At 28.7% G+C, this 14,979-nt stretch overlaps 1 protein-coding gene across 1 annotated transcript in view; it reads right to left on the bottom strand.

Moving 5' to 3' along the window:
• Window positions 1-616: 616 nt before the first annotated feature.
• LOC106459513 (ubiquitin carboxyl-terminal hydrolase 31-like) overlaps window positions 617-14,979 on the bottom strand; it is a gene marked incomplete at its 5' end in the record, with an annotated part of 58,564 nt that continues 44,201 nt past the window's right edge. The window contains 4 exons of the mRNA XM_013919139.2: window positions 617-9,961; window positions 11,002-11,280; window positions 13,202-13,442; window positions 14,233-14,352. Coding sequence (XP_013774593.1) covers window positions 9,720-9,961; window positions 11,002-11,280; window positions 13,202-13,442; window positions 14,233-14,352 — 882 coding nt within the window. The remainder of the gene's footprint in view (window positions 9,962-11,001; window positions 11,281-13,201; window positions 13,443-14,232; window positions 14,353-14,979) is intronic.

Below are 14,979 nucleotides of genomic sequence, written 5' to 3' on the forward strand. Positions count from 1 at the left end.
TATATATATATATATAATATATTTTAGCTTTGTTAAACTTATCCCAGATTATATACATTGCCATTCAATATTGCAATAAACTCCTTTTATTTTTAAGTCACACAAAAAAATTCATACCTAAATAATTGGAAGTACTATGTTCAGAATCATGTACCCTAATTTTTTCTTAAATAAACATCTTTCACAACCTTTCAAATGAAATTGAAAATGTACACAGTAAAAAACATATGTTGACGGAAAGATTAAAAATTAATGTTCGTGGAACATCTTCCAGCAATAAAATCTATATATTTCATTCAGTATGTGGTCTAAATTTGATGAAATTAATATTAAGTAACAGCTAGAGATTATAAAAATCATTACACTCCACTGAACCTACACTGTGGTACTTTTTCCTGTGAATGTTGAATAAAACAGTTGATTACAAAAACTACAGAATTTTAATTAAGAAATTATTATCAATTTATATGAATACACTCACTCCACTTCAAAATAACTTCAAGAAAATGAATGTCTTGCAAGACAATTGCATTAGTTTTGATATTTTAATCTTGGTAGTAAAATGAAAATTTCTAAGAAAGAACATGTGCTATAAAAGCATTTTAAAAACAGGTGAATCCTAGTAAAAAAAAAAAAACCAAAAAACAACGTTTTCTTTAAATGTTTACATATTTCAATGTTAATAATGATTATATGAATGTAACTTGTATAAAATTTTAAAATTCTTACTTACTACATGCATTAGATATATCACAATCATAAGCTACCTTTCTTGAAACTTTACAAGTCACATTGTAAATGATAAAATCTATGAATTTGAACTAGACTACACACTTGATATAAATATTCTCAATTTCATTTAACTTCTACAGCAAAGTTCAAATATAGACCACTGTTTTAAAAACTAAATTGAAGATGCCATTTTTCTAATCACAAAAGGTTTGATTTACAGTGAATATTATTTGAAATCTGAATTTAAAAAATGATGAAAGTTTTCTGAAAGTCAGTTTCACCTGAAATATACAAATTTCAACAAATACAGAATTAATGCAATTTGTATGAGGTTTTTCTATTTTCTCTCTACCTTTCTTAATAAATTTTAACTTTATAGTTATAGCTGCATTTACATAGCATTTGTGAACCACTGAATACTGGTATTTTATTGTATTTTTTCACCCTTGCCCTGTTTAACTAGTTGAAAAATGTTCTTACTATTAAAGAATAATAAAATTATTGTAGCAGAAGATTTAGATTTCATTCAATACAGTTATTGCTTCATAGTTCTGTCTACACAGCAAAATTTACCTACTAAAGAAAATATAAAAGTTGCAAGTAATTTTGCATACTTGTTAAATCAAAATTGTGGATAACTTTTTTTTTTATTCTGAATACCAGCCCCTAAAACAACTTGCATGTACTGACATACCAAAAGCAAGATGTCTACTGTTCATGAATTAATCCTTAGAAACTAGTATTCATATTTTCAACTTGAAAGGCATTTCATAAAACACATGAACTAAACAACAGCCGGTAAAAGACTCCATCCTAATTTAGAACTGCAGAGCACAGGGAAGGCAAACAATTAGTAGTACCTGCCACCTATGAACTAGCATCACTGGGGGAAATACAATGAAACAATGTTACAAAAAAAAACAATATTACTTGGTTTTCATTGATGTGGTTCCTTTCTACAGTCACTTGTACATTTGATTCAAGTATTATCAATTAGACATTACAGAATAGATTTAATTATCCCCATGGTGGCTGTTAACCAAACAGTAGCAAGATTTGAATCAACTGTTTTGAAAGGCTGAAAAAGATTTTAATGAATAACAACAACAATACAATTACATAAACAAATTTTCTTTTCAATCCTTGCTTCAAAAGCAAAACAAGTCATCAAAAAATAATTATCAGTGTGCATTAAGCCTCATCATTTTCTCACCACTCTGTAATGAGTAGTAGTAATGAAGCATTATGTTTGTGCTTTGTCAGAGAACAATTCTAGGTAACTAATTTTCACTTCTCTTTCTACACACCTATATATATACAAAAAAATTAACAAAATTTCTTAAGTAACTTATTTTAATGCACATTTCATTCACTATTTTAAAAGAAAATATAATGCTTAGCCATAGATACTTACTAGTAATTATAACCAAAACTATAATGAGGCAACAAAATATAAATCCAAGCTTCTTTTGTGAACATCATTAAAATCTAATAAATGATATACTGTCATTTTATTTCTGTAAAATCTGAATTAATATACTTTATTTGCCAATCAATCTACTCAAAAACCTGTCTTACAGCAATGAATCTCTCTAAGTAGTAAGCAACAAGAACTCTGTCATTGATCATAACAGTAATCTGACTGAAAGAATAACTATGCTATTTACATTTCCAAATAGCAATTCTGAAGCAAAAATAAAAGGGTATGACATATTCTCATACACTACGGGTGTTTGTAATAGTTAATTATATGGTAACTAGGTCTTAAGAATTTTTTTCCCTAATCAGTTCTTAATCAAGGAATTATCTTCGAAGAAATCAAAAAGCTGATAACACATGAAATATTGGATGTATTCCAATCCAATATGTGTGAGAGTATCTAACTTTTCATACTTTTGCATATTTTCAAAAAGGACTATTTCTATTTAAAAACTTAAACTACACTCTTGCAGCTTGTTAATACATGTATTACTTCATTTTTCTGGAAACATAACAGCTAGAAATATTACGATACAGTAAACCTTCTGAAAAATAAAATAAAATGAGAGTTGAGATTAAAATAAAAATCGTACTCGGAATAATTTAGAGCAAATTAACTGATTTTTGTTGTTGTTATCTCAAATTTTCAAAATTGCTACTCTTTACATCAGATTTCTAATACAGATTCTCAGGTTATTCTTTCCTAAGAGATGTATATTACTTTGAAGACACTGGTTTTATTCATATAGAAAATTACTCTAGTTATTTGCATCTAAAATGCAAATTGAGAATGCTCCTTTTTGTTTATATTACTAATTTTGGGGTATTTGTTTTATTTCAAACATTTATATATTTGCATTCAACAAAAATACTTTCATTTTGGTATTTTCACAAATGTTTTCTTTCTATCAATATTTGGTGTGTTAAGGACTTTAATTTAAAACAAAGAATCCTTGAAAAACATAACTAATCAACACATTATAATTTATTTTATGAAATAAGACATTTTCCTTCACTTACTGTTAAATATATAACTGATTTCTCAATTATAAAACAGTAGAATTTTACAGCATAACACTTGGTTTCAATAAAAGAAAATAAACATTATATCTGCACGATAAAAAAATTTTCAACTCTAAAAACTAAAAACACTTTTTAACCCTTAGTACCGTTTTTCAAGAACATTGTTAAATTTTAACACTACATACAGAGATATAAATTTGAATTTGGTCAAAATATTGAATTCCTTAAAATATTTGAAACATTTTTCATTTCTGAAAACATCACAACTTAGTACTGAGTTATCTAGTTATATTTGCATACAAAAAACAAAAAAAAGCCAGAATTGGAGAAAATGTGATGAACATATAAAAAGTTAGTACAGTAAACTATTTGTTCTGTAGTCAACTATAATTTCTGTAGTTAATTAATTTCTATGGTGTAGGGAGTTTGTCCAAGATGACATTCTAAAAATTATTGTCCTTAAAAATCAAGAAAACAATACAGGAAATGATAAATCCTCAACATTTTTTATTTTACGGTACTTCAGTCTCTATTTAAATAAAATCTGGTCTTCCAAGGCACAGAATCTGTTTTTGTCTTTTAAGCCTAAAGATTTGAAATAAAAGTGAAAATTGCTTTGGAAAAATTTTATTCCAAATTCAAGAAACTTAAGAAAACACTTGGATTGTCATTGTCCTCTGGAATGTGCCAGAAGAGATATTAGGTTTAATTTTTTTTTCAATTTTTCAGATTCACTAAAAAAAATATATATAATCTAACATAAGAATTAATGTTTTTGTACTAACAATACTATTTGTTTCTGCACAACCTACATGCCACTGGCATACAGGTATAGTTTTTATATTACGAGCTAAAATGAGGACCACAAATGCCCTGATGATAAAAGGGAAACATTTTAAAAGCTAACTTTTTTGTAAGTGCTTGAGTATAAGAGATAGTCTAATTTTTTTTCTTTTAAGAAACAGTTGCATGTGATAAAGAAAAGCAATACACAGTGGTAATTATATAATCTGTAATAAACAACAGTAAACAATTTGATTACAAAAATAGAACAGGAGAAAATGAACAGTATCTAGTGCAAATTAAATAAAGTCATATTAAAATAGATTTAAATCAAATGCATGAGTATTATCTTCTTAGTATATCTTGGAAGACAGATCTCTCTTATCATGAAGCAACTGAAAAAGTATGTAATTGTTACCTATCCTCAAGTTAATCTGAAACTTATTTCTAATTTTAATTAATCTATTTTATTTAAATGTTTTTCCACGACAAAGATCACATACCAATTGCACACTGTTTATGTCTTATCTATTTATACATGTAGAAAGGCTGTAAGGCCTCTAATATTGGTGAAACTAAACATCACCTTGAAGTACGAGCATTTGAACATATGGGTACATCTATAAAAACTGGAAGAAGAGATAAAAACCCTCTCAACTCCACTATCAAGCAACACAATGCAGAAACATGACATCAAATTTTTCTCTCGAACTTAAAATAAAATCTTCTCGAGAGATAAGCATGAAACTGAATTTGTGATAAAAAGAGATTTTGTAAATTAAAATTCCTCCTCTTCCCTAACTAAATAACACATATTCTTCATTTCATTTATATCTATTTTAATAGACTTATTTCATTTGATCTACATGGTGTTAATTATCTCTTGTTCTTTTTTATATTCAAGTTACTTATTACTGTTTATTACAGATTATACCACATTTCTGATGTAATTACCATTGTGTACTTTTGTTCCTCCAGCTTACTGAAGATTTCAAAACATCTAATAAATGCTTCATGTAACTAGGTTTGTACTCTTCTTTATTATTAAATTATGTTTTCCAAAAAATGAACTGCTTACCAGTTGAATTTACCACAATACTATTAGAAAGGCAGATAGATTTAAAAACAAGTTCTATTGTACAACAAAAGTATTCCACTCATCTATTTCATGCTACTTTGAAAGGCTCAGTACTTTCTAGTAAAATTTTCTTTTGTGTGTGTATAGTGATCTATAAAATGTGTATGAATTTGTTTATGTATAACAAATTTGTTTCTTTAAATAGTTTTGAATTTATATTAAGTTAATTTTCGTTTTATAGTGCTGACTTTGATCGACTATTGACAATTAATGTAATTAATATAACAGCTTTGAAGCTCTACCTCTATATATATATATATATATAAACACATTTTGTGGAAGTTCATAAAAAGACACAAGGTAAACTACATATTACACAATGTATTCCTAGTTTTAAAGAAAATCCCACCACATTCTGAAAATTGAAAATGACCCAACTCACAATAACATAAATAATCAAATAGTATACCTATGCTTGACTCAAATGATTACTCTGGCAAATCTGTTTTAAGAGGCACTTATATAAGCATATATTTGTAATGAATTTAGATGAAAATCACATATTTATAGACACATCAAATCCATACAGAACATTGTTATTTTTTAAGTTTAAGATTAGAATAAATTTTCCTTTTGTTACTAACAATGACTTTCATACCCAACTCCAGATATATTATTAAGATAATGTGTAGATTTTTTTTCAAATTTCTATTAATACTAAATACTACCCACAATTTACAAAAACCTAAATTAATACCTACAAAGCAGAATGTTTGAGTTTCAATTATATTTTTTATTTTCTAATTGAAGTGATAAGTTGTTTGTACTCCACTCTTGTCAACTTATTCTCAAATTCTGAACTTACTATGACTATTATAAAACACTGAATATATTAAAAAACATTGAATAAATAACTTGGATAGCTCAATCCCTTTCAACACAAATATAAAACAAAAAACACACAAAGTGATCAAGTAACTAATAAAGTACATTCAATATAACCAAAATACATGTTTGAGAAATCAAGGTTATATTCTTGGATCAACAGGAAATCGAAATTATAACCCTGTTGGTTTTTATAAACATCATATAGGTCTGGTATATCCTAATAGTTTGTACAGCTGATATATATATATATAAAGAAACATCAACAGTTCACAATTTCAAGAAATAATATCAATTATACAGAAAACATAAAAATTACAAAATGTTATTTATTAACACTGAATACTTATATTAGGCACTCAACAAAAGTAGCACATGAATTCATTAGAATCATATAGTCATTAGTGTATAAATTCTCAAATCATGGTCAATAAAGCACTTGTAACAACATATACTTACATGAATTAATTCAATCAAACATGTGACCATTACAGTTATAAAATAGTAATTTATGAGTTAATTTTTCAGAACTGCTACCCAAAGTGTATGTACATTCAATAGCATCACATCTCAAAATCAATCACAATTTAGTAGTTAGCAATCACAGAATATCAACTCTTCACATATATCCTGGCTAGTGTGTCATTACCAGCAAGTACTTTTATAACATTATTTTTAATTACGTATCAAAACAAGTAATAGTAATCTGGAATGTAATATACATGGCTCTTTACACAAGACATAAACTTCTGACTAGCATGATGTGGTTTTAGGTACTAACTCTGGTATGCAACTAGAACTACTGCATCATTACCTGCAAACAAAATATGATCTGTAACATGAAAAATCAAGATTTTAAAATTATGTTTACTGAAGTCCAATTAGTAATCTTCCAAAAATGTATAAATTTAATATGCTCTGTAAAATAATCAAGCATATAATTTACTTTTTTTTTATGTTTAGAATATTTTGACCCTAAACCCACATTAGACAATTACAGAAATTACAAAATCTTGAGTTTCCTTCACTGTTTAATATGGATTTGTACTCAAGAAACTGCTTGATAAAATACCTTACAAGAGGAATAAATCAAGGCAACAAGTGTGACTATTTTTATTTATCAGACAGATTAATTTTAGATTGAATAAAAATTGCTGAATTTGTAAGTTTTTAAATACTTTGTTACCATAAATAATAATTACTCTTCAGGTTATTGGCCACAACAGTTTATCTTATGACAAGTGGTAATAAATGTTTTTGTTGTTTCAATTATATGAAAACTACAGTTTGCTTATCGGTAATGCATCCTAAGAACCTATAAATGTATTTAATACTCTAGATTATGGAGAAAAAAGTAATTTTTCCTCATATTTCAAAACGATGAATAGTAACACTTGTAATGCCTCAGAATAGTGGAAACAAACGTGTGTAATGCCTTAGTCAGAACAGTGGTTGTAAAAATTTGTGACACTTTGGAATAGGATATAAGCATTTCTAATACCTGTGAATGTAAGAATTCTTAATACCTCAAAGGAGTGAATATGAAATTTGTTAATACCCCAGAAGGGTTGATATTAGCATTTTTAATACCGCAAAATAATAGATATAAGCATTTAATCAACCAATTATGTCTTCTAAATTTTATTTTTCTGTTCGCCATAAACATTCTGAAAGTATTATTAATAAATATATTTCATCTCTTAGATCAATATCAACAACTTTTTATATCTCTTAGAACGGAGGACAACGATACTTTTAAATGTTCACAACTGTTTCCATAGCTTAAAACTAATAGTAATGATTATGATACTTTAGAACAGTGAACATAAGTACTTCTGTTCTTTTCAACCAATGAATCAAAATGTTTATTTTATGAATGCTCTAGAAAAGTGAATCATGGTTTACATTTCAGTTCTGCATCGCTTGTATTAAAATAATTATGGGCAAATAATCTTTTTTTTTCTTTTCTTTCTGTGTAACATAATGAATCTATAATAACCTAATTCTGTAAAGATTTCAACACTTACATGCAATTTTCAGGCCCCTACATGTAATGTACTTATAACAAGAAAACATATTACAAAAAATTAATAAAACTATTAATATAATAAATCTACAGAATTTTTTGTACTGTGTTTAGGCTTGACACAAATTTTTGAAACCTACAAATGGTAAAACCAACTAGAATTTAAATACTTATAAAGTTCAACTTAAGCTGAAAGATGAAATATGGCAAAATGAGATGAGTGCAATCTAAGATACATTTGTACAAGATTCAAAGCTATAAAATAAAATCTTTACTATTTTGAATATTAGAATGCAAATAAATCTAATATTCTATAACATTAACTCTGGATGAATTATCATTTATCCAAAGTAAATCATTTACTTTGCCAATACATATATTTGGATAACATCAGTTCCCAATTTCAGGTTATTTTCATAACAAATAAAGCATGTTGAAGGGAATATGCTCCCAAGCATGAAACATACTGCCAATATTTAAATAGTTACATCACCAGAACTCTTTATATAGTCATCAACATATAACACTCAAAGATATTCTGAACTCAAAGAAAATAATGCAACCTTTGATTCTAAATTATCAATCAAGGGTTGCACAAGATTTTTTTCATACACTAATGCTTCTAACATTTTATAGAATATCCAAATATATTCTCATGAAGTGTACATGAATTTTTATTGTTAATATCTCATGGATTTATTGCACAGAAATAATTAAACTAGTATTATCTACAATAACAATTATTGCAAAGAAAAAAAAGCATAACTTTAATGGGTTTTGATCAAAACACCAAAATACAAAGAATGCATGGTGGTTATAAAACAATTTAAAAGAGAAGTGTATGTAAAAATTAATACTTAAGATACACTTGTTTTTCAACCAGAAAGGAAAATACTGGCCCTAGATGCTTACAAAATACTGTTTGTGCTTCTTCAGATATGTCAATATATATTTAAGTTTCATTTTTTTTTCACTTTTATGAACTTCAGAAACAATGGTTTGGCCCTCCCACCCTCCATAAGATGAAGACAGCTTATATTGTAGGAAAGTGAAACCTACACAAAAACTTAACTATAAAACCAAAGGTAGGCTTCATGGAATGTAGAGAAGATCCATGATTTGTCAAAAAAAGAATCAAGGTAACAAAGTACAGTTAATAATGACTACCTCTAACACAGACAAATCATGTGAAATGACCAATGACTAGATAAAATGTGGATATTAAAAAGTCTACAATATTTTATCTGCTATTCACCCCTCTAAAATTTTCTACATGGGCAAGAAGTTGCCAAACATATTTCTAAGAACAACAAAGTTAAGTATTGAGCAAAAGTCTGTAGAGGAGGAAAGTAGTAAATCACAAAGACTCCCTTCTTAGTCATACTACTATGCATTACATAATGCATCTCAGTGGTTACGCTGCTTATCATTACCTCTATGGCAATAAAAAGGTTTATATTAAAACAACCATGAGAAAATACAGAAAGAAAAGTAATGTTTAGTTTTGTTACTAATTTTCAAGTCAATGATGTATATTATTCACGCATGTATGTATCGAGAGAGAGAGAAAAGAAAGTAACAGATGATCACTATCGCTCCTGGCTAGCTTGGCAGCAGTGTCCAACAACAACAACAGAGCACCTTTTAAAAAGCATCGTGAGTTTGGCAGGAAAGTTATGAGTGCAAAAAATTACACAAACCAATGGGTTAGAGTTACACAGCTGTTACACGGTACACTACTCGTGCAGGGGATGCACCTTTTTCAGACTTCTTGTCAACTTCATTTTTATCTACCTCATCTTGCGGAGCTTCATTATCTGAATGTCTATCTAGTTCAGTGCTTACAACCAAAGGTTCTCTCTTAGATGGAGTTAGTGGCATCATGCTGGAATACTTCTTTTGGCCACGTTGAAAAGGTTCTTTGTGGCGCAGGCTTAAGTTGTCAAATGAGGTACCTGCAACATATTACGAAAATGAATAAGAAAATAAACTCAAGTAATCAAACTGTAGAAATTTCTATCCCTTTGTAATTATTTCCTTGTATCTAGCATTTCAGAAATATTAATTACAAATATTTGTTTGTTTGTTTTTTAATTTTGCGCAAAACTACAGAGGGCTATTTGTGCTAGCTGTCCCTAATTTAGCAGTGTAAGGCTAGAGGGAAGGCAGCTAGTCATCACCCCCCCCCCCCCACCGCCAACTCTTGGGCTACTCTTTTAACAACGAATAGTGGGATTGACCATCACATTATAACAACAACACGGCTGAAAGAGCAAGCATATGACTGGGATTCAAACCTGTGACCCTCAAATTGCGAGTCAGGCACCCTAACCACCTAGCCATGCTGGGCCAATTACAAATGTAAATAAATACTTATAGTTTGATGATATTTCCTAGTATGAAATCAATGCTAGATATTTACTTAGCTTGAAGAAAAAACTAAATTCTTCATAAACATAAATCTTTAGGATTCAGTCATTTTGAAGACTTTCTTGTAAATTGACAGCAAGTTATTTCTAGAGAACACTTAACAAATGATAGAACGATCTTTCATAGCTGAAAGATTTGACATGCAAGTTTTGAACCTCTTTATAATATATAATTTTCATTCAAATTTCATACAGACTTAGTCACAATTCTCCTTGAACATCTGTTGAACATGTTTAAACTAATACATCTATCTATATTGTTTTTCCCCAGAATACAGAATAAGCATTTGATAAAGCATTAAAAAAAAGGACAACTAACCATTTACATTACATTCTAAAGACTGTCATGTTGTCTATCGAGCATTCTTAAATAAGTAGCATTTTATATTTGTGGTGAGTAGGAGAATTAGTCTTGATACGAGTTAGTTATTCATGCTTTTTCTTATGGCAAAGTTTTTTCCCTTAAGATTTGAAGATTCAGGCTGTAATCAAAATTAACAGTTCAGACATTGTGCATAATATATAAACATCTTTTCTCATGATTTATATCTCTATATTAAACTAACCTATATCACACAGGTTATCTTGACTTTTACTGTTCTTGGGTGGTAAGTAACGGAAAGGAGGCATACGATAGGCCCAGTGATCTGTATTCATTAGTGATGCTGTTGATGCACTACTATAGCCAGAGGTAGATGAAGATGCACATGATGAAGACATTAAGCTTGTGTGCTGGTAGAAGAGAATGTATGCATCAGCAGACACTATTTCATTTTCTTGAATACTACTGACTTTAGTATCATCAAACAAGTACCATTTTCCATCCACTGGGTTTCGGCAATAACCTGAAAATAAACAAGTACAATTGTTTCATCAAAACCACTTACTGCTAATAAGGCTTCAATATATACTTGTATACAAGTAGAAATATTTATTAAAAATGTTTATCTAAAGGAATTTGAAAGAACTCTAGAGCAATAATAATTATTCTTATGAAAATGTTTCAATAGTAAGTTTTTTAAAAAACATACATCACGAATATCCGGGAAAGAAGTAAGTTCAGTGTAGTTCTTTGTTGATGATACATCTTGTTTAAATACTAACTTAGAGCTCTCATCAGATTTAGCCAAACAAATTATAGAGAACAAGCATTAACTATTCATCATCTTCGAATGTTGCTGAAAACACGTAACACTTTGAATCATGTTACTTAGTCAAGTTCACCATTTTCTGTAAAACCTAATGAACACAACACTGTGCAATACTTTTGTTACTTGTTATAGTCCAAAGATGATCTTATTATTCAGAAAGAAATAGTAACTTTTAAAACCTTTGCTCAATATTAAATAGCTTCCCAATGTAATTTTAATGCGAGTCTTTTTTTATTTCAAGTTTTGAAATGTAGTTTGCATAACTGAAATTTGAGCACAGAAAATAAAAATGCTTTCAATTTTAAAACTTACTTCTAATTTCAATGTGTTTTCAAATATAACAAGTTATATATTAAATATCATATCTTTTCTACATCTTTTCTAGCACACCAATCTTATTCCAAGTAACTTGCCTTCATGGAATATATGCTAATTTTTCCTGGTTGTGATAATAATTAGGTTGTGTTTTTGACTTCTTTCTGCCAATTAGGCTGACTGGCTCAGAGCAGCTGACTTATCTGTCATGTTATTTTAGTTCAATATCATAAAATTATTGATAAAGTCTCTCTTTCTAGTTGGCTTAAAACAACATTAGTTTGAAACTTAACAATTTGACTATAACTGGAATTATTTTTTACACTCTTCTAATAGTGTAATTTTGTTTTCAGGATTTTTCTTTCCATAAAATATGTGTAAAGTTGATTCCATTCACTGTTATTTTATCTTCTGTTTCTTACATTTAACTCTAATTTATGGCTCTCCTCTACATGGAACATCTTGCAAGTTGTCTAGATATTTGAATTTTTTAAATTTTGTGTTGATTATCTTATGATACAGTTATCATGCAGATGAGATCTAGCATTTTTGAAAGTTCATATTGACTACTGTTTGACTATTGTTTGTAACTAATTAATATAACAATGTGTATCCATATTAACATTTAATAGTTAACACGAATAAGTTGAGATGCTCATTTGGTCTCAGAGAACATTAATACATGTGGTGTTAATTGTCACAGATAGAATGCTATTCAGTATGGGTGTTGTACTGAGTTTCTTCATTAAAGAGTTGAATTAGACAGAGAGCAAGCTTCCAAAAAATATACATTAGCAACTACAGTTCAAGACAGGAACTACTGCTTGTGGGTTCCCTATGTAAGGTATGTTATTCATTTATTGTTACTTTCATTAATAATACTGATTGTATTAGTTACTATATCAAATGTAATTACTTGTATTTTAACTAATTGTTCATTATTATACTTTCATTTTAAAGATTGATTTGCATTGTTAGCTTAGAATTTGTATTTAGGAATAACCTACATCTTCTACGATGGCTAATCCTTGTGAGATATTATTGAGTTTATGGCCAAAAATATCATTAACAGGGAGAATATACAACTGATGAAGCAATACATTCTAATCTTTTTTATGTAGATACATAAGAAAGGTATTTTTAAATTAGCTATAGTGATGGCCATGTTGATTTTTAGTTCAGCTTTAAGTACATAGCTTACTCTGATCTGAAGTTATTATTATTTACAACTGCCAATCTATACAATCTTAACAGTGATAAACTAAAACCATTATACATGCTATTTCGATGCTAATATTACCTGTATAATGCCCCCCTTCCATGTTGCCATGATGATTACACACTGCATACAGCTCGTACACATTATCATCAGGATGAGCAAAATTCTGTGGTCTAGGACGTTTCCATGGTGACCAAGTCCACAATCCATTGGGATGATTATGAAGTAGCGTGTGGTTTCGATAAGCAACATAGGGAGTCATGTCCAGTCCTGTAGTGGGAAATTCTACAAGGGTAGATAGCTTAGTGCGCTGATTGGTGGACTGAAACGGGAATTAAAATATTTAACTACCTGGTTACCACACAGCTATGATTACCTTTGAAGATTCAAAACAATGTTTCACTCAATAGTATACATTATCAAAAAACTATTTAAATGCTTTTAAAATATCGTAAGTGTAATATTCAGTATTTAATAACAAGGAACTAATAAATAACATATCAAGAAAACCTAAATGTAACAAAATTACACAGGAGTACAGTGGACTCTCCTAATCTGTATCTGATTCTTTTGAATTTTCTGTCATTCATGAAAGTAAAGTTTAATAACGCATTTATTATTAATAACAAATTAATAACTTTTATGCTGCATTTAGTGCATTAGGTTTTTATAATTTCTCGATAAATGTTTCATATTTCTCATAACAAAGTAAATTAAAACCTTTAAAAATAAAAAAACATTAAGTCATAAACAATGCATATTCCTTTATACATTTAATGAAAATCTACAAAATTTGTCACCATTTGTACCAATTAAAACAGACTTATTTACAATAATACTAGTTGCAATTTCCAGTCTCAAGTTTGGTTACTATTTCTTATTTTGTTCAGGAAATAATTAAGATGTAACCCCTGATACAAGAAGACTTAATTTATAAGGTAAATTGCTTTCCAACAAGCTGATAGTTAAAATTTTGTATATTTAAATTCTAACTTTAAAGATATGAAAGTATTTTTTCACACTGTAAACCATGCACAAATCTATCACACAAAAGTCAGCAGTTCTAAGACAAGACATCATGCACAAGTAAATAATTCACATGTTTTTCTTACCTGTCTGAATCGTTTTAAATGAACAATGAGATAATCTGGACAAGACCACAAGCTGAATTGCTTAGCCCCAGGTTGCCGTCGATGGCATGAAAGACACGTCCAGGCATTGTCTGCTCCAAGCTTAAATAAAAGAGTCAACATAAACAATATCCACACAAACCATGAAAGGTTGGTACAGATTTCACAGATTCAAAATATATATAAATCTACAATTAGTATACTGGTTTATATGCTGTTGTCTCTTTAACACAACAGAAAAAATATGCAGAGTCAATAGCTTAAAATGATAATTGAAATTATAGAATTTACCTGATGCTGTACTCAAGCGAGTATGATTTGATATTAATTTTGTTCAATATTATTTAACATTATGTAATATTGATGCAGTAGAACATAAGTAGAAAATAAAACATATGTAACTGATATTGTGCTCAAACAAGCATTATTTGATTTGACCTTGTCTTTTATTTCAAATTCTACTTCTCATCATTCTTGAAAATAAGTACACTAATATAGCCACTAATTCTTACTTAGTTTAACAATTAACTCTAATTTTAGTTATCTCTTCCATTACGGGCAGGGTGGAATCCACCCAGCTCGTAACCACGACAGTATCCATGAGAGTAATTATACTATGATTTTTGATAATATATGCACATCTTTACAAAATTTTGCAGATTATTGGTAAACATTACAAGGTTTTCGTACACAAAATATCAGGTATTTAAATTAAATGTTAAGATTTTT

Source organism: Limulus polyphemus, unplaced genomic scaffold, assembly GCF_000517525.1.
Source record: "Limulus polyphemus unplaced genomic scaffold, Limulus_polyphemus-2.1.2 Scaffold620, whole genome shotgun sequence".
Classification (NCBI taxonomy): Eukaryota; Metazoa; Arthropoda; class Merostomata; order Xiphosura; family Limulidae; genus Limulus; species Limulus polyphemus.